Source organism: Suricata suricatta, chromosome 6, assembly GCF_006229205.1.
Source record: "Suricata suricatta isolate VVHF042 chromosome 6, meerkat_22Aug2017_6uvM2_HiC, whole genome shotgun sequence".
Lineage (NCBI taxonomy): Eukaryota > Metazoa > Chordata > Mammalia > Carnivora > Herpestidae > Suricata > Suricata suricatta.
In genome coordinates, this window is record NC_043705.1 from 131305896 (window position 1) to 131332082 (window position 26187).

General features: G+C 34.9%; 1 protein-coding gene across 1 annotated transcript in view; it reads left to right on the forward strand.

Moving 5' to 3' along the window:
• CDH12 (cadherin 12) overlaps positions 1-25383 on the forward strand; it is a 254478-nt gene extending 229095 nt beyond the window's left edge. Inside the window, exons 8-11 of the mRNA XM_029941059.1 lie at positions 12733-12854; positions 16405-16522; positions 20696-20947; positions 24020-25383. Of these exons, the coding sequence (XP_029796919.1) occupies positions 12733-12854; positions 16405-16522; positions 20696-20947; positions 24020-24519 (992 nt within the window). The 3' untranslated portion in view covers positions 24520-25383. The remainder of the gene's footprint in view (positions 1-12732; positions 12855-16404; positions 16523-20695; positions 20948-24019) is intronic.
• The last annotated feature ends 804 nt before the right edge of the window (positions 25384-26187 follow it).

Genomic DNA, 26187 nt, shown 5'->3' on the forward strand with positions numbered 1-26187 from the left:
GTGTGCATGTATGTATATATATACACACATACATATATATGGACACAGACACACATATATATACACACATACATGGAGCTATATATGTATACATATCCATATATATCCATATATATAATCTTATCCTTATATATGTGCACATATGTACATAGATAATCTTATAGAATAAGATTGTAAGAGTGTTGTCCAATATTCGTTCAAAGACTACTGTGTATTTTAGAGCCCTCAAGAAGTCTGCTGGGGTAAATGCTATGAGTTCATGTGAAAAATAAAGAGACTAAACACATACCACATGGTAATTAAAGTTTTACAGTAAGAATAGCTTTTTGTGGGCTTTATTTTGCTTGAATTTGTAGAGTTTAAAAGTAAAATGTATTCATATTCTGATCCATAAGGCTGTTTTCACTGATCAAACTAGCCAGTTAAGCAGGAAACTATCATCGTGGTGAATGACTCAGAAAGAAATATCTTACACTTGTGCTGCCAAGAAGGAAAAAAAATGTAAGTATTCCTTATTGCAGATCAAACCAGCATGTTTCAGCTTGACCCTCACATGAAAAATCTCAGGCAAAATGAAATGTTACAATGATTGAATAGCTTTCAATTAATTAAAACCCAGTCGTTAGTCAGTGTTTCTATAGTCGGAGGTCCAAATAATTTGTAAGACTCCTAATAATTCTCTTATGCTTTACTGCCTTGTTGTTTTTATGATACTAATCTTGAGCATTTTAAAAAAGATGGAAGCTCCAAAACTTCGCTTCATTCCAATGATCAGAAACTATCAACACACAAATGTTTCCTACATATATTTGGTATTGCTGTAACAAATATCATTAGACAAAGATAATTTAAAATATCTTAAATTATCAAAGCCTTAAAACATATTTTATGTAATTACAAAATAAACAAATGATACAAGAGACAATTATTTTTTTCTCGATCATATAGTTCTCCAGGTGGCAATAGATTATTTGCATTTATTGTGGAACAGTTCAAGTATCAGTGAGTTGACTCACTAGCTGCTATATTTGGGGAAAATTTTGTATGTAAATATATCATTATGAATTGGGATTAAACTGTTGGGTAATTCTTTTTTGATGTTATTTGGTATATAAAGCTATTTTGTTGTAACTTTGTTTTACTTCAACATAATGAATAAGATATCATCTTCATATGTACAGAAAAATTAATCTCTGGCATTGCTATTCAAAATTTAGACTAAACATAAATTCATACATTCATGGTCATAAGTTTGTCCAGAATATCATTTATGCAAAACACAATTTGTTGTGTTTTATGAGAAAAACAAGACTAAAGTCTATTTTTAAGAATATCAAAGCTTAGGAGTAGTTAGAAATTGAGCAAAATAGAGAATTTTAGTAAGTTATAACTGTGCAATTGATGCTTCCTTCCAGTGACTTCCAATTTAAGGGTATTCTTACACAACCTCCAAGGGGAAGTTCCAAGAGGTTATATGTGACCAAAGTGTGGTCATTTCATGATTAAAGGTTTAAACAAAAAGAAATAGCTTTTGTGGTACAGTTTTCTGAAGAATTTCATCTGCCTGCATGCTACATTGCTAGCGATGATATGATGTTCTTAGACTATATCATAAGTACCTAATTTTATAGAATAATCACAGGCAATAATAATAATATAAACTAATAAGTCTTATACCTCAGAATTCATTAAATCAAGATGAGGATTATGGCCCACACTCTGAGTGTGAGGAAATGAAGGTGCAGAGCTCCTTCCTTTGCAGCCCAAGTCACACAAGGGGTGGCGACCAAAAGATGATGGGAATCCTGGACTCTCTCACTGCAAAACAGAATTCCACAAGGACAATTAACCATGTGACTATGCTTTATTAGATATACTTTAAGTAAGTTATTAGCTAAACTAGTCATAGTAATTTTCATATGCAAAGAGTACAAAATAGTAAAAAATTATTTATACATTTGCAATATACATATAATTAAATTGAAATTGTGTTTAATCTATCATCTATCTATCTACCTATCTGTCTTCTATCATCATCTGTCTATCATCTATCTACCTATCTGTCTATAGGTTTGTTAGACTGTTACCTATTATGGTTCTATAGTGAATTGTCATGTTTGAGAAATTGGATACTGACTCACATCTATTTACTTATATAAAATCACCTCTTTTAAAAAATGTTTATTTATTTTGAGAAAGAGCACACACATGTGTGAGTAGGGAAGGGGCAGACAGGGAGACAGAGAATCCCAAGCAGGTTCTGGCTATCAGCACAGAGCCCTACCACACAGGGAAGAGAGTGGTGGTTGTGTGTGTGTAGGGGGGTGCCTCAAAGCTGGATCTCACAAACTGTAAGCTCATGACCTCAGTCAAAATCAAGAGTCAGACACTGAACTTACTGAGCCATCCAGGGGCCCTCAAAATCACCTCTTTTTTATGAAATCAATAATGAGTTTTATTTGCCTTCCAAATACTAATTTAATTTTGCTGTGATTATATTAAAGAAAATCACTTGAGAAGAATTTTTAAAATTATAGAGAGTTGAACATAAAGTGAAATGGCATTATAATCTTGTTGCCCATAGGTAAATTCAAGGAAAATACACCAACAATTATGGTGTCCGTGGGTCATGATGCACTGAAGTTTCTTCTTTTATCAGCTGTATTAAACCCACTTTTCCTTCTCAGTTTAGTCTGTTTTTGAAAGAATACTTAGTCATTCATATATTTAATTTACTAGCATGTACTAGGCTCTGTGTTAAACTCTGGAGGCTTAAAGATGAATATGAGGCAGCTCTTGATTTTCAGGAATTCAGAATATCTAAGGCCTTCATGGTATTGCAAATATTTAAAATTAATGATAGGTTTTCTCTAGTGTGCTCATTGGGAGAAAAAACTGATTGGCGGTGTTTTTAAAGGTTATTAGAGATCAGTTTTTGTCACCAACAGCCAAGTAATATTTGACTTTGGTGTGGGTTTCATGAATAATTTAAATCTGCTTGATGGATTGTCTTGGTATAGATGCAGATCATACTGCTGTAATTGAACAGGGCTATTGTTAGATAGGGTTTATCTTAACTTGTAATTTAAAAGTGAACTAATTTACAGAGAAAAGCAAAGGAAAGCTTGTGTTACATATTCACTATATCGTGCTCACTTTGCACTGTCATTCAGGATTTTGGGGTTTTTTGGCACAAAAAGCTATGATTTTATTCTTGACATTGTTGTAGTTGCAATTTAGTACATAGTCACAAAACAGAATTTTTAACACCTATTCCAAATCAGGTATCATTTTTAAACAAGGAAGCCTGATCACTCCAGTGTATTTTAACATACTAGGAATCTTGTGTTTGTTAGTGCTTTACAGTTTTCAAAATATTTTCAATTACATTTCTCATTGTTTCCTGGAAATATTCTATTATTTGGCTGGTATTTAGTGAACATTTAGTATGAAATTTGAAAAAAAAATCCACACTTTGAACGTCTAATGTGAACTGGGCTTTCTCACAGCATGGTGGCCAGATAGCAGTCTAAGTGTTACTCTTCGAAAGTAAGTGATTATTGGGGCGCCTGGGTGGCTCAGTCGGTTGAGCGTCCTACTTCAGCTCAGGATATGGTCTCAGGGTTCCTGAGTTCAAGCGTTGCGTCAGGCTCTGTGCTGACAGCGTGGAGCCTGGAGCCTGCTTCTGTTTCTGTGTCTCCCTCTCTCTCTGCTCATAAACCCCCCTCTCAAAAATAAATAAACATTAAAAATTTTAAAAAAAGAAAATAAGTGATTGTCATGCGCATGGGCAGATCTCGGGTTGTGTGGTTTCTTATTCTTTGAGTTCATTGACCTATATCATACAGCAGTGAAAAGCATAGTGAGAAGATCTGATTCCAGTCTTGGCTCGGACAGAAAAATGTAGGGCAAGATTACACCAACGTTTTCTCACCTGTGAGAGGGTATGTATAGATCTTTTCAAAAGTGTAGATTATCGGGATACCTTGTCAAGTGGAATCTTATGTGGTATCTTGATATTCTACATTGAAGGGAGCCATGGATAAAGCCAATGACTTCTCTTTGCCCTTTTATGCAGAACCCCTCAGCACTGAGGAGGATGGCATCAGGACCTACATTCATATCAGTTCTGACTTCCCTTTTAAATAAACTTTAGTTTTCCCATCCATGAGCATGAATGTTTTTCCATTTCTTTATGTCATTTCCAGTTTCTTTCCTCAGTGTTTTACAGATGTCAGGGTACAGATCTTTTACCTTTTTGGTTAGGTTTAGTATTACACTATATGTTAACTAACTGCAATTTAGTAAATTTTTTTTAACTTTTAAAAATAATTTTCAGTTTTGAGAGATAGAGAGAGACAGAGCGTGAGTAGGGGGGAGCAGAGAGAGAGGGAGACACAGAATCTGAAGCAGGGCCCAGGCTCCAAGCTGTTAAGCACAGAGCCCTAATGCAGAGCTGGAACCCATGAACTGTGAGATCATGACCTGAGCCGAAGTTGGCCGCTTAGCCCACCGAGCCACGTAGGCACCCTTAAATAAAAACTTTAAAAAAATAAATAAAATTTAGTTTCCCTAGGATTTATTAAAGGTTACTATGCTAGTTACTAGTGAACCATTTCTAAAGAGATTTCTGATTATAAGTTCCAAAAATGGGCATCCTATGTGTCTCTCCCTTCCCACATGTTCTTTTGACAGTAAGGCTGACAATTCTATCAAGAATTGGGTTCTGTCAGATGACCTGGGTAGCTCAGTCGGTTGGGTGTTCATTTCTTGATTTCCACTCAGATCATGATATTACTGTTTGTGGGTTCAAGCTCTGCTCCGGGCTCTGTGGGGGTGGTGTGGAGCCCACTTGGGATTCTTTCTCCAACCAACACCCCCAACCAACCCTCCCATCTGCTTGCTCTCTCTCTCTGTCAAAAACTAGTAAAGTAAACATTAAAAAGTTAAAAATTATGACCATGTTAGGTCATAAAAGCAAGAGTTTCTGTCTGGATTTCTTTTGTTTTGAAATACTTGCCCTTGACCTTTAGCCACCATGTTGAGATGAAGCCCAGTCTACATAAAAAGACCATAAATGAATATTCTTTTCTATTCCTCTGCCCAGACCTCTAGCAAACCACCAACAGCAAGTACCAGACATGAGAATAAATAAACAAACAAATAAATATGCTTTCCCTTTTCTTTTTTCTTTCTCCTTTTCCCTTCCCTTTCCTTTTCCTCTCTCCTCTTCTCTTCTCTTCTTTCACCTCTACTTCTCACCTCCTTCTATCTTCTTTTTTCTTTTCTTTATGGCTTAGGTGCACTTTATTTGTTCTTTCATAATCATTCTACAAAAGAACTAAGTTAAAACTCAATCCTTGTCAAGAGTGTAAGAACAACTTTCTCTTTCCCAGGGCCTTCCCCCTGTCCCCAAGTTCCTCAGTTGTGTCACTGCTGCAGTGTTTACTGCACTGGGGGTTGAGTGCTTACTACTATCATCTCCCACCTAGCCCCCAAAGGGAAAAGACCTATTGTCTAGCACCCCCTGCACTAGCCACTCCCTCACACATTGGTCTGGGTTACAGGAGGCCATGGTAGGAACTGCTGGGATCCAGTAGGAGTTCTGAGTCCGAGAAGGTTACAGCGAGGGCACAGCCCATGCAGAATACTTTTTCTTCTAATTTGTTGCCCCTATGAATGCTGTTGGGCCCAGCATGTCAGTTGCAGAAGCCAGCTGTACATTCTCTGTCCAGATAGAACCAGAGCTTGGGCCTCAGCCAGGTCCTGGTGCAGGTAAATATAGTCATATTTGAAGGGTCAGTGACCATCCTCCTGTAGGAAGAACCAGCATTGGATCCTGCTGGTCCAAGCCTTGAAGCTCCTGATGAGTTACTTCTCAGCCTCCTTGCTCGCCTGGAATTTGTTGGGGGGTGATGTGACTACAATGGACATGGTACAGGGAACAGACCTTGATGATGTGTTGTGGGAAGTCCTGTCACCTCTTTTGCCTGGTACAGAGGTAGCTGAGCAGTGGGCATGGGTGCAGCTGAGCAGGATACCTCTGATTTGTTCCACACCCTGTCCATGCAGATGCCATACATGATGCCATACATGATGCCCTGACTGTCCTGCTCCCCTCAAGCTCCAGGCACTGAAATGGGGCCAGGAGCTCCCAGGCAGGTCTGCCTTGGGCAGAGACTCCCGAGAGTAGCTATGATCCCCGTGAGCAGATGATGGAGCCAGAGACTTCCAGAAACAGTCACTAACCTTCCACCCTTGCTGGCCAATCCCTCCAGGCCAGATTCTCTGCCCCAGCAGGGCCCTGCTCAGCTCCCATCTAAGGCACAGAACGCAGGTAAATGGGCTCAGACCCCCACTCCAGGCCACCAGGGGCTATGAGTGCTCGTAGCTCTATCTATCTCCATAGAAACAGAAGCTTGTTGGGTGCCTGAGAGGCTCAGTCAGTTGAGTGTCCAACTTCGGTTCAGGTCATGATCTCATGAGTAGTGGGGTTGTGTGCTGACAGCTCAGAGTCTGGAGCCTGCTTCAGATTCTGTGTCCCCTTCTCTCTCTTCAGGCCCTCGCCTGCTTACGCTCTGCCTCTCTCTCAAAGATAAATAAACATTAAGAAAAAGAAAGAAAGAAAGAAAAAGAGAGAGAGAGAGAGAGAGAGAGAGAGAGAGAGAGAGAGAGAGAGAGAAAGAAAGAAAGAAAGAAAGAAAGAAAGAAAGAAAGAAAGAAAGAAAAAAGAAGGAAAGAAAAAAGAAGGAAAGAGAAAGAAAGAAAGGAAAAGGAAACTTCTCTGGAAATAGCTGCAGCCTGTGACACTTTCCTGTAGTCAGGAACTATCAGCTGAATCCTAGTGACAGGCCCCTTGGACAAAGTTTCTGCCTGGTTAGTAGCAGGGATTCCTCTCCCTACCATGGATGCTGCCTTAGGGCCCTGCAGGGTCCATTCGAGCTCAAGCCATCGAGAGAATCCTTCTTTCCTTTTAATATATATTTTAATGTTTCTTATCTCCTGGATTAGTTATCAATTGCTGCATGATACATTTTCATACAGCGTCTTTGGGGCAGGAATTCTAAAAGGGTTCATCTCAAAGGAATGGCTTACTATCTGCTCCAGGAAATCTGGAAGACTTGACAGGGGAGTGCTGGAATCTTCTGAAGGCTCATGTACTTCAGAAACTCGAAGTCACTGAAACCTTTTGCTTTCTGAAACTAACCAAGCTCCAAAAAGCAATGTCAGTCTTCTTATCAAAAAAGACAGCATATTTGAGATTCATTCAGAGTTGTCGTATCAGTATTTTGTTCCATATCAGTATTTGTTCCTTTTTTTGTTGGAGTAGTTTTTATTGTATGGATATGCCACATAATGTTTATCCATTCACCAAATGTACACATTTGACTTGTTTTCAGTTTTGAAGTATATGCCTAATACTTTCATGGGCATATGCATACAGGTCTTTCTGTTGATACTTATTTCATTCTCTTGGATGTAGAGTGTAATTGCTGCATTATAAGTTCATGTTCAATGTTTATAGAAAGTTCTAACCTATTTTCCAAAGTGATTATGCAATTTTATATTCCACCAGCTGTCCTTTCTATCAGCAATTTATTTGATTTCTCTGATCAATGATTTGTGAACTTCAGTTTATAAGTCCTGCATTTATTTTATTAAATCTATTCCTAAATATTTATTATCTGTGACTTTAACATGAATTGAATTTTTTCTAAAGTTCATTTCTAATTTGTCATTTGCTGCTCTTAAGAATGCAATGCCCAGTTTTTATATTAGTCTCTCATCTCATGGCCTTGATGTACTCTTTCATAATATCTTTGTGGATTCTTTAGAATCGCCTCTCTATATGGTCATGCCATTTTTTGTGGATTCTTTAGAATCTCCTCTCTATATGGTCATGCCATTTTTTGAATAAAAGGTTTTATTTCTTTCTTTCCAATCTGGATTCTTTCATCTTCTTTTTAAATGTTACTTTTATTTAATTGCATTATATAAACCCTCTCACACCATGGTGAATTTAAGTGGTAAAAACAGCCATTTTTTCCCTGTGCGCAGTATTAAAGAGAAAGCATTGACTTTTTCACTGTTGAGTATGATGTTAGCTAGAAGCTTCTTGTAGGCAGACTTCAACAGGTTGAAGAACCTGCCTCCTATTTATTACGCTTTTAGAGGATTTAAAAAAATTATGAATGGATGCATGATTTTGTTAAATACTAATTCTGAATCTTTTTGAGATGACCATTTTTTTTGTTTGTTTTCTTCTATTAATATGGTATATTCGATTGATTATTCTTAGACATTAAACTAACCTTATATCTTTAGGATAAATGCTATCTGGTCATTATGTAGTAATTTTATAATATGATCTGGAAGTGATTTTTTAATATTTTGTTAAGAAATTTTTGTACTTATGTTTATGAGTGAAAATAGGTTGCACCTTTGTTTTCTTGAGATGTTTTTGATTGACTTTGATATCAGGATACATAGAATGAACTGGTGTTTATTTTTTTATATTCTAAAAGTTCATGAAGAATTGGTATTATGTGATCTTTAAAAAGTTGATTATATTCCACCAGTGAAGGCATGGTTTAAATGAGTCTTTTTTTCTCAGTTGGGATATTTTTAATTACAACTTAATTTTATTCATTTGCTTAAGGTCTATTAAGATTTTGTATTTCTTTTCAAGGTCAATCTTGGTAATTTGTGTCTTTCTTAGAATTTGTTCTGTTCATTTATGTTGGCTAGATTTTGGCATAGATTCATAATATTCTTTTATAGTAATTTAACTCATTTATGATAAACAATGATTTTTCCCCTTTTTTCTTTGTTTTTGTAATTTGAGTTTTGCCTTTTGTTTTCTTAATTGAAGCTACATTTGAAAATACTACTAATAAAACAGTTCAAACTCAGACTGACTCGGAAAGCTTAGGAGAGTTGACTGAGATATTATGAAAGGACGGGGAAATAATATCTAACAAGACATCTTTGAAGGCATCAAAGATAAACATCAAATTATTTATTGATTATATTATGTGATATATTAATAAGTTGGTTATTAAATAGAGGCAACATGGATCAATAATAATTGGAATTTAACTGATTGGACTACTAAGAACACAGTAATTAATCATGTAGGATTTTGGTTATTTAAAATTTCCTAAATTTGGGGGCGCCTGGGTGGCTCAGTCGGTTATGCAGCCAACTTCAGCTCAGGTCATGATTTCATGGTTCATGGGTTTGAGCCCTGTATCAGGATCTGTGCTGACAGCTCAGAGCCTGGAGCCTGCTTCAGATTCTGTGTCTCCCTCTCTCTCTGATCCTCCCCTGCTCATACTGTGTGTCTTTCTCAAAAATAAATAAATGTTAAACAATTAAAAAAATAAAATTTACTAAATTTATATTTGAATTTGCTTACTAAGTGTTTTGTGATAAGTTTCTACATGGCGGAAATGTTGATAATCATGCTCATGCTAAATGATGTCTGGACAAATTTTATCACTGTTGTCCCAAATACAGATTAGCTGAGTCAGAAAGAAAGTCATTATTTCCTCAACATAATTTTCTGAATTATATCCATAAATGAGAAAAATCTGTATTGCTCTAAAAATTATATTATCTTGTACAAAGTTCAGTGCTTACTTGAGTGCAGGAGTTCTTGAACGGAGATGTTACTGCTTCCCCAACTGGCCTTTAAACATATATGGTCACATTTTTAAAACCTTAATTATGAAAGAATTTACAAATGTACAATAGAAGAGGTAATAATAAAATGAAATCAATACAAACATACAGTGATGGATATTTTTGATGATGGATATATTTTTTAAATTTAAAATTTTTTTTTCTTTATTTTTGAGAAACAGAGAGAGACCGCATGAGCAGGGAAGGGCCAGAGAGTGAGAGAGACACAGAATCTCTCTCAAAAGTAAATAAACATTAAAATTATTTTTTTAATTTTTTAATGTTTTTTATTTATTTTTGAGAGACAGAGACAGCACAAGCAGAGGAGGGTCAGAGAGAGAGGGAGACACAGAATCTAAAGCAGGCTCCAGGCTCTGAGCTAGCTGTTAGCACAGAGCCTGATGCGGGGCTCAAATCCACGAACTGTGAGATTCGGACCTGAGCCGAAAGCAGACGCTTAACCAACTGAGTCACTCAGGTGTCCCTAAAATTTTTTAAAAAAATAATATGATGTTACAATAGTGATTATAGTTTTGAGACATATTATTCATTGGACAAATGTTAAAATTATATTGCAAAAGGATAATTTAAAACTGCCAAAAGGGAGTTTACCATGGGTAAAAATTGGCTTAAATTAATTTGAATACCATGCTTATCTATTATAGAGGTAAATCTGCATTAAAAACATAATTGTGGGAGAAGTCTCATCTCCTTTGGAAGACATCCCATCCTCACACCAGTTTCCCAAAATAAAACCGTGATCCTAGAAAAATATAAATACAACACTTTCCTATTTACATGGCCTCAGGACTTATATTTCACATTCTATGTAAAATGGAAAGTGGAGACTGATTTTGATGTTGTACAGAAGTTGAATAGGTGAAGTTAGTCGTGTGAATGTAATAAAGCAATCTGTATCATTAATTTGCTGTCTATTTCAATAGCTAAATAAATCAAATTTAAATATATAATCGAATTTAAATTTTTTTAAATGTTTTATTTATTTTTGATACAGAGAGAGACAGAGCATGAGAGGGGGAGAGGCAGAACCGGAAGCAGGCTCCAGGCTCTGAGCTAGTTGTCAGCACAGAGCCTGGCGGGGCTCGAACTCACGAACATGAGATCTGACCTGAGCCGAAGCCAGAGACTTAACCGACTGAGCCACCCAGGCGCCCCTAAATATATAATAGAATTTAAGAGTACTAACTTGGAACTAGAACACCTGGATTCAATCCCATCTTTTTACTTCCAAACTATGAATTTTGCACAAGTCCCATCCCCTCTCTGTTCCCTATATGTATCCCTAAATACCGTGAACCCTAAGAGTTTAGCTACATGTTTTAGAATATAGGTCTCTGTAAGCCTTACAAAGTATTAGGCATTAATTTTGTTGTTATTTTTTACGATCTCCAGTTTTTCTTAGGAAAGTGAACCAAGTTTAATCAAAGTGCTGACTTTTATCTACATGCTATGCCATGGAGTAATTAACAGCAATAAATGTGGAACCAGATAACCTCCACGAAATGCACTTGTTAATACATAATACAATTTACAAAGGTGATCTAACATTTTGTAAAACACCATGTCTTATTTAATACAACCTATGAATTAGGGACAATTAATACTGTGTGTTTCACATGAAGAAACTGAGTTGAAGGTAGTTTAATAACTTGTGAAAACAGCCAAACATTTCCTACCAAATAAGATAATTCCCTCTTGCCAATATTAATTTTTAAATCATAGATATTTTCTGCATCCTTCTCCAAGATTACCAACACACCTTCTATAAACACATGGCATACTACAAAACGTACCGTTCTTCCTCCCTTTGTGTTATCTGTGTCTGTCTTGGTACATGATGATGGATTTAACTGAGTCATGTATGAATATGTGAGCATTTACTACAATATTGTTTATAGCACCTGTTATTTTCTAATACATTTTAGTACAGCAAAATCATGTAGACTTGTCAGAATCACTCATGTGTTGAGATTTTGTATGCTTCTTTAAAATGCACGAAAAGGTCTGAAAGAATACTAGCATGGTGAATCTTCAGGAGCACTGCAATGAAGGATTTAGCACATATCCGATCAGTAGGCAAATCACAGTGCCAGATACATGGTACTTGGATTTCCACAGTTCTGGGTTTGAATCTTAACTTCCCACAAGCCTGCATGTGTGACTCTGGGCAAGTTCCTTCAAGATTGAGACAGTTTATTTATCTGTAAAATTTCATAAGATAAAACTTTATAACAAATAAGGTGAAAGGTGCATTGTTATGCCTTACTAATTTTATTTTATCTAGTCTTCTTCAATACATGACAGGAAGACAGATAATATATCAAGGGCTGGCTGGCGCTAAAACTTGTGATGGGATTTTGGCAGACACTTTTTCAAAACAACAGTTTTTTCCCTTATATTGAAGGAAGAAAATCTTGTTTATTCTTTCTTTTCTTATCACCAGCAAGTGATTTCAGGGTCTATATACTGGCTTTCTATAATCAATGTCTTACTTTTACTCCCTTAAATCTGTTTTGTTATTTTTATCTATGAAAATCCTTCTCTCCCTTCATTCTTCTTGTAATTTATCATCCTTTTCAGGAAGAATCATTTTTAGAGAACTTTTTAAACATGTAGATGATCCTACCCAATAAAGTTTTAATTACATGGACACAGCATAGAAAACATGGGTTATCTAGTGAAAATTATCACTACTGGTGAAGATTGGGTCTGTGAACTAACCTAGTATAATGGCTACCCATTTGACAAAATATTAGCCAGATGGTTGGTGAGTGAATTTCAGGGATGAGTGAATTTCAGAGATGAACACTGATACAGTTCACCCTTAGTGCTCTGAAAGCAAAGCAATGATACCTTACTTATCCATGTTTTATTGTTTATATTTGGCACAACACCTCAGATTTTCCCATAAAGAAAGGATCATTTAGATCTTTATAATGGCTAATTTAAAAAGATTAAAACCATTTACTATAAAAGCAGTAACTGACCAGATTTTATAATTGTCTGTTTTTTTTATGTTTTCAATAGGTAACCCATTATTAAGCAGCAAAGTCAACATATTGATTAATGTCTTAGATGTCAATGAATTTCCTCCAGAAATATCTGTGCCATATGAGACAGCTGTGTGTGAAAATGCCAAACCAGGACAGGTAACTTATTAATAGTGTTAACTAATAGCACATGAAGACCTATTATATGTGTTTTGGGTTATAAGACCACACATGAATAGACACACACACACACACATATGTATATGTTTTCATTAAAAAAACCACAAGAGATAGTAAATTCATAACTTCAGTGTGGTTTATGGATGTAGATGTAACACCACAGGGGATAAAGCGATGAAAGCTTATTGAATATTCTTTATATAACGAAAAAAATCTGGGATTTCAGATCTGCTATGTTTTCCTTTCCTTTACTGTGGAATTTCTATGGAATCTGTGACTATAAATAAGCAAACAACTTTAGAATACATTCTTCTAGCATTTCTTGCTTTGCTCACATGCTCTATGAAGTGTGCAAAAAAGCTCTATAGCCCACTAAAAATGTAAGGTTTCTTTCTTTGGTGGCCTTGAGTAGAACACCTATCTGGGTTATTCAAAATCTCTGAATTATATTTTCCTTATTCAATCAATATTATTTTGGTTCTAGTGGGAGATCTCATGAGGGATGACACCATAACTAGAAAAGTTACTATCAAAATCCCAGATGTAATGTGAGTGGTGTTGGGTAGCCAGGTTTTCTTTTTTCTTGACTATTATAGATGAATGAATAAAATAGTATAAAAGTTATAATGTAATACGATGGTACGATATGATATAATATGATTAATCAAGAATGAACAAGTGATGAGAGTGTGTCATGAAATAAGAATATGATTAACCCAATACTGTGCACCTAGGTTCCAAAGGAAAAATATATCAGTATGCTTGGTTTCCTTTCTATTTTAATCACCTTTAAATAGCATAACTATTCATTCAAATAAATTTGAAGTTTTAATTCTTACTGAAAAAAATAATATTTGAAACAGTATCTTTATTCAAAAACATTATTCTTTAATCTTCAGTATTTGCTTCAATTTGAATGTATTAAACTGCTTTGTAGAAAATCTGTCCCATAATCCTAATCTTGTGATGTCCATTAGCTAGGTAGCTATTAAATTAAAATTAAATAAAATTAAAAATCAGTGTCCTCATTCACACCAGCCACATTTCTGTTGCTCAATGGCTGTATGTTTTAGGTGGCTACCATTTTTTGTCCATGTAGATATAGAATATTTCCATCAGTAACAAAACTTCCAGTGGCCTGTGTTGCTCCAATCCTTTCTCTGATAATTTGGAGAAAGTATTAATTTTCTTACAACATGACTTATATAGTCAGATTTCCCAATTAATAAATTTGCATCCTTAATTTTGAATAGACACAGAAATATAGATAAGGTTTTTAATTCTTTATCCCTTTAAACGTACCCACATATTAATGGGATAAGCCCAGTGCCTGCTTTAGTGTCTGAAATAGTAGCAGCTGCTGCATAAATGTTTAAACAAATAATAAACTGATTTGGTTATTTTAGAAGTTATACAGAGGTTTTCTGAAATTTCACAACTCAGCAATTTCTCACTTTCCTGATCCTTCACTCTCATCCTCAGAACCCAATCCTCTATTTTTTTTAGATAATTAGGGATAGTGATTCATTTATACTAGTCAGACTCTTATAATGCACAAAATGAAAGTCCCTTGGAAAAAGAACTCCACTTGATGCTTCTCTGCTTGAATAGAAAATGAGTTTAAAAGTTGGGAATAATAGAAATGATCCAACATAACTTGTTTTTCTTACATCTGGAAAAAATGGTAAGCAATCTGTGGGGTCCTCGGAGGCTCTTTTTCTAATAAATATCTGTTGGACTTTCTACTGGGCCACATTTATGTACAAAGCACAACTGTCCTGAAATATTACTGAGTTTTCAGGGAGTGTGGTATGTGAACATTTCCTACTTTTGACCCAGCCATCTGCCCACTGTCTAGGAATTATGCATAGGAACTACTATATCTTAGGCCTATAATCGAATATGTATGTATGTATGTATGTATGCAAGTATGTATATATGTGATCTCTATGAAGAGACAATAGGAGAAAGAGAAGGACAATACTACCTAAATCAACAATCGTGAATCACTGAAGTGTGAGAGTTGTTTTTCCTTAGGGTAATGACTCCCAAGTGTCAGTTCCACATAAGTGCCAGTTAATATCCAAATTCTCTACTCTGTTTGCTATTTGAAAGGACATTGCTTCATTCTAAAGTTATGTTCTTGATCTTTTTTTGATGTTGTATAACTTTAATCTAGTAAATGATTATGCTTGCTGATAGTAGTTAAAGGCAAAACAAAGCACCTGGCAAATCAATCCCTTAATAATTTACAGCAAATTTATGGATAGGATATAGTGATCTGACTGAGCATATGGGTTTATATGAAATAAAGTTGACATTTTTTGGAATTGTTACTGATTTACATTGAACTAGAGAACTGAATTTCTCATTAGAAAATGATTTTGTCAACTTACCAATTACCAATAGTGCACCAGGAACTAAAAGTTGCAGTACGTATGCTTACATGTGAGTGTGTATGTGTGTGTGAGCGCACACGCACACAGCTATAGGGGGAGGACGATCATAGGAATAAGGTTGAGTTTTAACCATGGAATGAAGACAAAAGTAGTAAATAAATCACATGTTGAATGATATCTTTCTAAGAACACATGCCGTGTGTTTTGCCCACTGTGACCAAGATAGGATACTTAAACTCTAAGGTCTGTTTTTTGGCAAATTCAACTTTAGTCTAAGAGAGTGATCACCTGAGCTGTCCAGTGCCCTCACCCTCTTCTACATACAGAAAGAATTCTGATGCAAAGCCATTGGATATGTTAATAAATAAAACCTCAAAGCTACTGTAATTTGCTTATCTCTGTAGTGAATTATCAATTTCACAGTTTGGCTCTTAACAGTTATTTTTAATCTCCAAATTCTTGAGGGCATTTTACTGAAATGTCAGAGTTTTAACTACTAGACACACAACCTATGGGAGAGATTTAGAAAAATTTTTGAAATAGGATTGTTAGTGCTTACTTTCTAAAAACATTTTATGAAAATACAATTAATTTTCTTGCCCATTGGAGGAAAACAAATAAAAGAACAAAAACAGATATACATCTTTTGAATTTCTCTTTCTCAACATTTTATTTATTTATAAAAATAAAACTCATTCTATGAAACGTAATTATTCTAAAATTCTGCTGTCGCAAGGGCTTTTAAATAATCAGAGACTTTCTTTCCAGTAAGCATTTTCATATTTATGTTAGAAAGCATTTATTTTATTTAGTTTAAAATGCAAGCAAGTGCATTTTAATTTTATTTTGCTTATTAGTGAGAATTTTCAATGTTCTTAAGCTTTTTAGTTATGCAGATATTCATTTGGAATTGACCCAGACCCTATAATTGTACCTGCTATTATGCACGGTAAATGTTTAGATATTTGTTTATAAAAATTATTTGTAAATAATTGGCCCACTGATATGAATCCTAAAAATGTCATTTCTGTCTCCTTGCATGCATCATTGACTAAACTTATTAGCCTGGTATGTCAAGTTCCCTTTGAAACTCATGACTGACTTCAAGTTTCATCTCAACTTTGTTTCAGATAATTCAGATAGTCAGCGCTGCAGACCGTGATCTTTCACCTGCTGGGCAGCAATTCTCCTTTAGATTATCACCTGAAGCTGCCATCAAACCAAATTTTACAGTCCGTGACTTCAGAAGTAAGTTTCACCACATAAAAACTTACGTCTTACCATTTAACTTTGTAAAAGGACACAAAGGCAGCAACCCATGTATTTCCTAGAAGCACTCAAGTTCATAAAATATGGAAATCCACATATGAGAAATAGAGAATTCTATAGCTAGCAGCAAGTTAAATATTTAACCTATATAGGTTGTATCTAATGAGGCAAATTGGTTCCATTTATAATGTGGACAGTCCCTTAATGAATCAAGCCAAAATAGCCTATCTGGGAAATTGAATGCTTTCTATGTTTTAAATGTATCATTTGTTCCACATGTACACTACTTGTACAAACAAATAGGTAACTTCTTAGTAATTGGTTTATTTGAATAACACACAGTACGGCACAGGTTAAAATACAGGCTTTGTAATTAGAATGACATTTTCATTCCCACTGCATTACGTCGTCAATGCTGGACTCTCAATGTATGAAGTTACACTGCATGATTTTAAACTCATAGTTGAAATATATCAACCACATAGTATTTATATTAAATAAAATATGTGCAATCATTGAACACAATACCCCAGGTAATGTTAGGGATCACCTCTACCATCATATCTGCACTGCCACGTCTGTCTCCATCACTACCGGCATCATCACCACCGCTACTTCTACTAATACTCTCACATCTGCACTGTGCCAGTCACCACAGAAATACAAAGGGCACTGGATTAGAAATATTAAAGCTAAGTACTGGCCAATGGTTCTTACATTATTAGTTCTGTGACTGTGGATATTTTATCCCTTAGAAACATCTGCGTTTTTAATATTGCATAGCAAAAAGCTAGTTTCTTACTAAACTCTATGCTTACAAAACAAATGAACCAATTGTAGCAAGATGATGACGATTGACAGAAGTCAAAGGATGTCTGAGAAAAATATAGATATTTTGTCGCAGAAGGAAAGTCAGTAGGATTTTCTTCATCTAATAGTGTAGCATGAGGAATGACTATAAATGCAATAGGGTTCCAAATATGAAAGGCCTTCTAAGTAGAGATGCCACATATTTTATTATGAAAACTAGAATACTTTGGGGAATAGAAGTGTTCCCCACATAAAATAAGCCTGTCTAAGATGTACCAGACCATGTGGTCACCCTAACTAGAAGCCATTTAAAGAGATTATAATTTTGGAACAATTTAGAAGAGCATACTATGTTCAAATTTGCATTGGGAAGGTTATTTGGTTGTGGTGTGGAAAAGGCAATAGAAGGATATAGGATTACTTCTGATGCTATTGCAGGAGGGGGTGAGAGAGTCTTAGGTTAAGGTAATGGCTCTTGGGGATTTGTGGAAAAAGATAGAAATTTGTAGGGCTGGATGCTAGACTCCCTAAATTCTATCTGTGAATATAATGGAGAAGAAGACTAATCAGACTTCCAGATCTCTGGCTTGGGCAACAAGGTTGATGGCCACATTGAATATTTTCCCTATTGTACCCTTCCTGGAGAATCGATATCTCGTAATATGAATTAGATCATCTTGCCTCATAGCAATAGTGTTTTGTCACAGTCTGACATTGTTTGCTATTTAAATATGCCATTAATTTTATTCCTCCTTTTATCTTCAGTTATATTTTAAGTGTGTTAAGTTTTTAAAAACTGAACAGAAACTTTTTTTCACCTCACATATTTACCTCCCCCTTCCCCCACCCAGGGGTAGAACTTTTAAGTTTTACTCACTTTGCAAATTTCAATTCCATAATACAGTGGTATCAAGTATAGTCACCATGTTATATGGATATTAACTATAGTCACGATGTTAGACCTTAGATCTTCAGGGTTTATTCATCTTATAGTTGAGATTTTGTATTTTTTTGACCAATCTTTCCCTATATTCCCCACCCTCAGGACCTGGCAGCCACATGTGCTCTCTGTTTTTAGGCGTTCCTTTTTGTTGTTGTTGTTCTTTTTTTAGATTCCACCTCTAATGTTGTGTGCAGTATTCATCTTTCTCTGCCTGGCTTATATCACATAGCATAATGCCCTCCAGGTTCATTCATGTTGTCACAAATGGCAATATTTCCTTCTTTCTTATGTCTGAAGAAAACTTCATTATGTGCATCTATATATTTATAGTCATATAATATATGTGAACTTTTTCTTTATCTCTTCTGCTGTATAAACAGAATATTTTCTACTCCCATTTTAAGAGTGGAAATGAGGTTTAATGTCTTTTGTTCCCACCATGAGCAGCGCAATGAATTTTATGTGGTCTTATATCAGTAACAATGATGGGTTGAAAATTCAGTAGTCCCTCTTTTCTGGTGGGGGATATGTTCCCAGACACCTAGTAGAGGCCTGAAACCAAAACACAGATAGTACTGAACCCTGAATATACATGCCTTTTACTAAACAGATATCTATGGAAAAGTTTAACTTCTAAAAATTAGACACAGTAAATAATTAACAGCAATAATAACAAAGTAGAACAATTATAGCAATAGGCCCTAATAAAAGTTATGTGAATGTGATCTCTTTCTTAAAATATCTTATACTGTACTCACTCTCTTTCTTGTGATGATGTAAGATGATAAAATGCTCAAATGATGAAATGAGGGGAAAGATATAGGTACTGTGACATAGCAGTAGGCTACCATTAAAGTGGATAACGGGGAGGGGGGAGGCTATTGTACCCATTCACAAAAGAGTAGGGTACATTTTGATATAATGTGTTCAAGGATATCAAGCCCTTGGCTTCTCAAGTACAAATATATCAGCTTCTCCAATCTCTTATTCTTATTAATTATTTTCATTCAGGTTTCAAATTTTAATACTGATTGTTCCTTTTCCTCAGGTTCAAGTATTCAATCACTTGCTGAAGATTTCAATGTTAATTGAACTAGGGCCCATTCCTCTATTCCTACTGTCATCGTCATTATCTGGCATTACGAAGTTTCAGCGGCAATGCGATAATAGACATTTGGCCTTTTGGGATTTTGATTTTCAATTTAAAACATATCTTTATATAATAACCATGACATCTTCCCATGTATAACAATCTTATAAAGTAAATTTTTCTTACCTTAGTGCTTCTACTATAATTAGTCCAGAGAAACTGCCTAATTCTTAGTTCTTGAAATTAGAATATACAAATAGCTGAATGAATATTACTGAGTTAGTAAAATTTTCTGACAAACCTGTGTTTTATTGAGTACTGTATTTTTCTAATATTAGTTTCCATGATTCCAAATCAGATTCCACCCAGATATGCTATATGGTTATAATAAACGAAATATAAGTACATTCGTTTAAAATAGTAAAATATGTGTGGGAGCTACTTTAATACACACAAAAAATGAAATGGTGTTGTGAATAAAACCAAATTCCCACTTGTATGTGTAAGTGTAAAATTGTGTATGTGTATGTGTAAAAATATAATAAATAAGGAACTAATGCATGCATAATTATACTTTCAATGGAAGTACTAATTGCATTCATATAAAATTTAAAATTTTTATTGCCTTGGATTATTCTAAGTAAATATTGCTGTTGACTTTGTCAGAATTAAAATGAATTATTTTTGTACTTATATTAAAGTGGCGATGATTATGATTTATTATGTTTAAAATTTTAATGAATCTTGATGTTTTTAACACACTGTCTTTTCTATTTTTCTTATACTAACTAATGTCCAAAGTGAAAACTGTAGACATATATATATAGATATACAGATATATACATATATAGGATAGATATAGATCTAGGAAAAATAAAAAGTCAAAAAAGAAATTGGTATTTGTTATTTTTTAAAGAATAGTTTCTTAGGTAAGATGTTTGCCAGTTTCATGCTTTGTAATCTTTGCTCTTCTATCATGGAAGAAAACACCCACAGTTGTACTTTTTTCTCAATGAGATTTTGATGTTTAAAAAAAGGGTCAACTCAACACACTTCTTGCGTATAACCAGTCTTATATTCCTTCCGAATTGAAAATTTAATTCTTATGCCAGATAAGATTAATGTTTCTTTTTTTTCCCCTAAGGATTATTTTGATTACATTTGGCAGCTCTTATCATAATAAAAGAATTAAAATATGGATGTATTTTGCTGAAGCAAGAAGAGCTTCCTGCTGTTTAATAGATACCAACTTTCAGATTTGAAGTGAAGCTTTTAGTAACCATCTTATCATCAATGTCATGTTTTGTAGACAACACAGCTGGAATTGAAACCCGAAGAAATGGATACAGCCGCAGGCAGCAAGAGTTGTATTTCCTCCCTGTTGTAATAGAAGACAGCAGTTACCCTGTGCAGAGCAGCACAAACACCATGACTATTCGAGTTTGTAGATGCGACTCTGATGGTAGCATCCTGTCTTGTAACGTGGAAGCAATTTTTCTACCTGTAGGACTCAGCACTGGGGCTCTGATTGCAATCCTACTGTGCATTGTTATACTCTTAGGTTGGTTTCAGTATTAATCCCATCTTCTCTCTCTCTCTCTCTCAATCTCTCTCCTCTCTGCCTCTTGACAATTTACCATGTAAATCAGCTTTTCTTTGTTGAGATGTCATATCTGGATAGGAGGAAGATTATCTACCTTGAAAGTCTATGTTTTTTTAATATGACTTTTCATTTAATACCATATACATACATACATACATATATATATGTATATATATATATATATATATATCTTTAAGAATAAACAAATAATATCATCAGAAACACAATCGTACATTCAAGTCCTTGGGGATTCGAAGGAATACGTGTGTTGTACTTAACCACAGTGAAATTTTCTATAACAAATATCCCATTTACAGCAGTGTTTTTTTAATTCATTTTATATTCCAGTAATTATTGCTATCTAATACAATAGCACATATCTTTAAAAATAGACTAGATCAACCGTGGCTATGGAATGCCAGTTCAATACAGTAAGAAAAGAGAAAGGACAGGAAAGAAATGAAAGAAAGTAAAAGCATCCCGAAATTTGCTGGTTTTTTTTTTCTGTTTAAACTGCCAGCCAAAAGCAGTTCTCATTCTACTTTTCTCACAGCTCCACACATCAGAATTCTAGCTATCTTTACTAGAAAAGAACACACTCAAACATCCAGAAGCAGTGCAAAGGAAAAAGATTGAAGTAATATATTCTGTAACATCTCTGTGAGAATTAAGATAAATCTACTTTAGGGGTTTCCCTCTTCCATCAATTCTGCTCAGCTGGCTCCGTTTAATTATTAATTCACTGGCAGATTCAAAAAACTAGGGAGAACTTTTCTGTTTTGCCAGTCATGTCTTTAAGTTCAAATTGCAAAAGAGGTACAACTGGGCACTATGGAATCTGTTTATACATGTCTCACAGATGTAGATACATACCATTATCTTTAAGATAGAAAATTAAAAAAACACACCTAGGGTGTAAAACATGGAGTAAGGCATTATATGAGTTTTTGGAGAACATTCTGTACGTCAGAAGCTCCTGTTAGCTCGGAGGTTGAAATTCTGGTTCAGTTTGCATGGTATAGATACTAATTCCGCACAAGTTACTTCGGTGTATGGAGAAAAGTTTCCTTAGTATCCTGATAATTTATAATAAATTATCTCTGGCATCCATTTGTGCTGATGATATACACTTACAAAGGGAAGATTCAAAGTCACATTCTCACATCTGAAATTGAACACTCCATCAATTAGGTGCTTAACCTCAAATCAAGTGTTACTCTTGCTGTTCTCTTCTCAAAGAGCCACCAGAGTCCCACAGTATTTCCATCTCAACTTACCATGACTTGGCATGTTCCGGTGGCTCACTTTTGGCCTGTTTGGGCCTTTTATTTATTTATTTTTAAAATAAAAAAATAACATTTATTATTTATTTTTGAGAGACAGATCATGAGCAGGAGAGGGGCAGAGAGAGAGGGACACACAGAACGGGAAGCAGGCTTCAGGCTCTGAGCTGTCAGCACAGAGCCCGAAGCGCAGCTCAGACCCACCAACTGTGAGATCATGACCTGAACTGAAGTTGGCACTGAACCGACTAAGCCACCCAGGTGCCCCAGTTTGGCCATTTTATAGTGTAGCGTGCCATCTTGCTCAGGTCAGCATCATTATGTCCTTCCATTTGTTACTCATTCCTCCAAATACTTACTGGTGTCCACAGTGCACTTGTCCTATTTTAGCACATGCATTTTCAAGTACACAGCAGTGAACATTGACATTTCTAGTTCTGCCATGAAGTGTTCTTATAAATCCAACTATTCTTGGACCTCCTTAAACAATCTCAGACTCCTTCAGATCTTCCATTTATTCTTAGCCATTTTTGTAGCTTTCTGGGATTAGGGGAAGTGGGAGCTATTAGTCCCTTTCTCAGCCATAGCAACCCTAAAGCCATGTTAGATGCAGGCCTTCTCTGTGAGACTTGCAATTTCTAGCTCATTCCCCAGGTGAGCAATAGTCTTTTCCATTTTGGGGTCTCCTCAAATCCTAGGAGGAGTGCAGAGTGTTAAACATCTCTCCGAAGCCCATCGTATAGAAGTTCTACCTATATCTCTGCTGTCCTTTCAGTTGGTTGTCATTTAATTTGGGAGGAAGAGGGAATAAATGAGCTTTCCTCATTATGTAATCCCCTCTAATTTCTAATCTTCTGACAAGAGTCTTCCAGACTCTGCTGTAAGAAATCTAACATACTGTGGCCTTCAATCTATTTCCACTTCTGTGGAGGAGAGGGGGTCTTATGATGACCAAAGCTGAGCACTGATTTTATCATTTGAATCTATGCCCATTCACGTCTAGAAGAAATAAACACTTTCCATTTAATGGATTGCTATGCATCAACTAGGAACAAAGAAAGATTTAAATGAGACTGTATAAATTAAATATTTCAAAATTTTACCATGCTTCATGAATGCAAACTGAACACTGGGCATTTGATTTGGAAAATGTCTCACTATGTTAAGACACAGAATTGAAATAATTAGAAGTCTCAGTTGACACAAATTATAAAACTAAGATCCTTATATTCTGCATTCTTCCTTCTTTTCTCATTTCGTTCCTTCTCTTTTTAAATTTTATTGCTTTTAAAGGTCATTTTCACAAGTAGATTTGGGTTTATTTTATTAGAATTGCAAGTAATGTTACAGCTGGCAAATCTAGCTATAAATAATATCTAAGTGTTACTTATGGGCAATAATATTCAAGTCTTATTATGCCAACATTCTACAGCTCTCTCTATGCTCAGAACAATCATTCTTCTTACACAATTTTGTAACACACACTTTTTAACTGCTACTAAAATATTTAAATATAATATAAACTAATATATAAGACTGTCATTGCCTGATTTTGTGTATAATTTCGCTAAAGTTTCTTGTTAGCTACAATTTGAAAATGAAGTTGAGCTTTACACAATGAACAGTGTAAACAGAGATATGATCCTTCTTGATTATAATATGTTTACTTTGAAAATAATGCATTTGAAATCATTTTACAGAGATATCAACCACATATTCTCAACTTGCAACTTTTGTCTTGTTGTAGCCATAGTTGTGCTGTATGTAGCTCTGCGAAGACAGAAGAAGAAAGACACTCTAATGACCTCGAAAGAAGACATCAGAGACAACGTTATCCATTATGATGATGAAGGGGGTGGCGAGGAGGACACCCAGGCTTTTGACATTGGTGCTCTAAGAAACCCTAAAGTGATTGAAGATAACAAAATTCGCAGGGATATAAAACCAGATTCTCTCCATTTACCTCGTCAGAGACCACCGGTGGAAGACAACACAGACATAAGGGATTTCATTAATCAAAGGCTACAGGAAAATGATGTGGACCCAACAGCTCCACCATATGATTCATTGGCTACATATGCATATGAAGGAAATGGATCAGTAGCAGACTCCCTTAGCTCTATAGACTCTCTCACCACGGAAGCTGACCAGGACTACGACTATCTGACAGACTGGGGACCCCGCTTTAAAGTCTTGGCAGACATGTTTGGTGAAGAAGAGAGTTATAACCCTGATAAAGTCACTTAGGGCAGAAGCAAAGGATAGAACACAACCAAATCAAAAAATTTAAGAAAAAGAAACACAAAAATCACACACACATACACACATGCATGCACATATGTGCACACAGACACAAACACACACACACACTCCAGGCTTTATAGGACACAATCCTCTGATCGCCTGGTTTCTAGCAAGTTGCTATGTTTATCATATTGTCAGTTTCGTTTTATTCTGCCAACACAAGACTAATCCTATTATATGTACTCGCTTGATTTTGTTTTGTTATTTTGGAAACACACTGAGACAAGCTCAGGCCTATTAAATACAATTTGCTGACATGACAACATAGAAAGAAGATAGCTATGTGGCATCACGGTGGAAGAGTGTTAGATTTTTCTTAATTCCACTAAAGTGCCTATTGAAACTCTTATCATTTAAAGTGGTGTCCAATACACTCTGCTGTGATGGCATTTCAGGATTCAGAGATACAGACGACATAAAACAAAGACACTGTCTTTATGTCAAGGAGCAATAGCAACATGCTGACTTCTAATTCCTTTGGAGGAAAAAAGAAGAATACTTTCTGAACTCCATCTTCTTCTAATTCAAAATGTTTTCTTTTTTAGACTGTATGCCAAAATACATTTGTTTTTCCTACCCTTTCAGAATATTGAAATAAATGTGATAATATCAAATTCAATATGTAAGTCCTGAATTTTAAAAGTAATGTTTTATCTTAACATTAGTTCATATTAAAGGTGTTCAGTAAATGTTACTTTTTTCCAAAAAAAAAATTTTTGAAAAAGAAAATTAAAAAAAATCCATCTTTATGAAGAGATGCCTCAGGGCTGGAATTCCACATTAAAATAAATATTGGTTTTGTCTTAATACTGTGCTGATGTGTGGAAGGTTCGTTTTAACAAATCACCAGATTATTAAAGTGTCAGGCATAGATACAATTTTAAGTTGTGTTTCTATGAAAATTATTAAGGAAAAAAGTGCCATTAGTTTAAACATGGGAAGATAAATTTATTACAGAGGTTCTCAGAGTTTCTTACAAACTAGTGACTTTTTTGATGAGCAAAGAAAATAAAATACATATCAAATAATACAGGATGGATTGTAGCATGACTCAAACTATTTATTATATATTATTAAACATATAAAAAATCAGGGATTTCAGAAAACTCAAACCAGTGACTAATTCCTAAAAATAAACACAAATGCAAAATCAAGCAGTTGATTTATTTATTTAATGAACATAGATTCCAACTTTGTAAACATTATTATTATATTAAAGCTCATAGTTACTTCTTTATGCAATCATCTATAATAAATCCAATATAAATGGTCCCATAAACTCCTCTATAAAGAACTTTGCCTTTGTAATTTAATGCAGATTTCTGAGAAGTGTTAGATTTCATTAGCATACAGGTAAACTATACTCATGTACTTTACTTTCAAGTGAACTATACACTATCTAGAAATGCTCTTAACAAAACACTTAACTCTGAAGTGATAATATATTTTCTTAACAATATAATTATACAAGTGATTACTGAACTATTGAGACTATCTCTAGGGAAAAAAAAATAAAAGTTGCTTATAAGGTCCACCCTGAAAATGTGGTAAATATCTAATGGTATTTATAAAATATTTACAAATATATTTATATTATATTTGCAAAGTTGT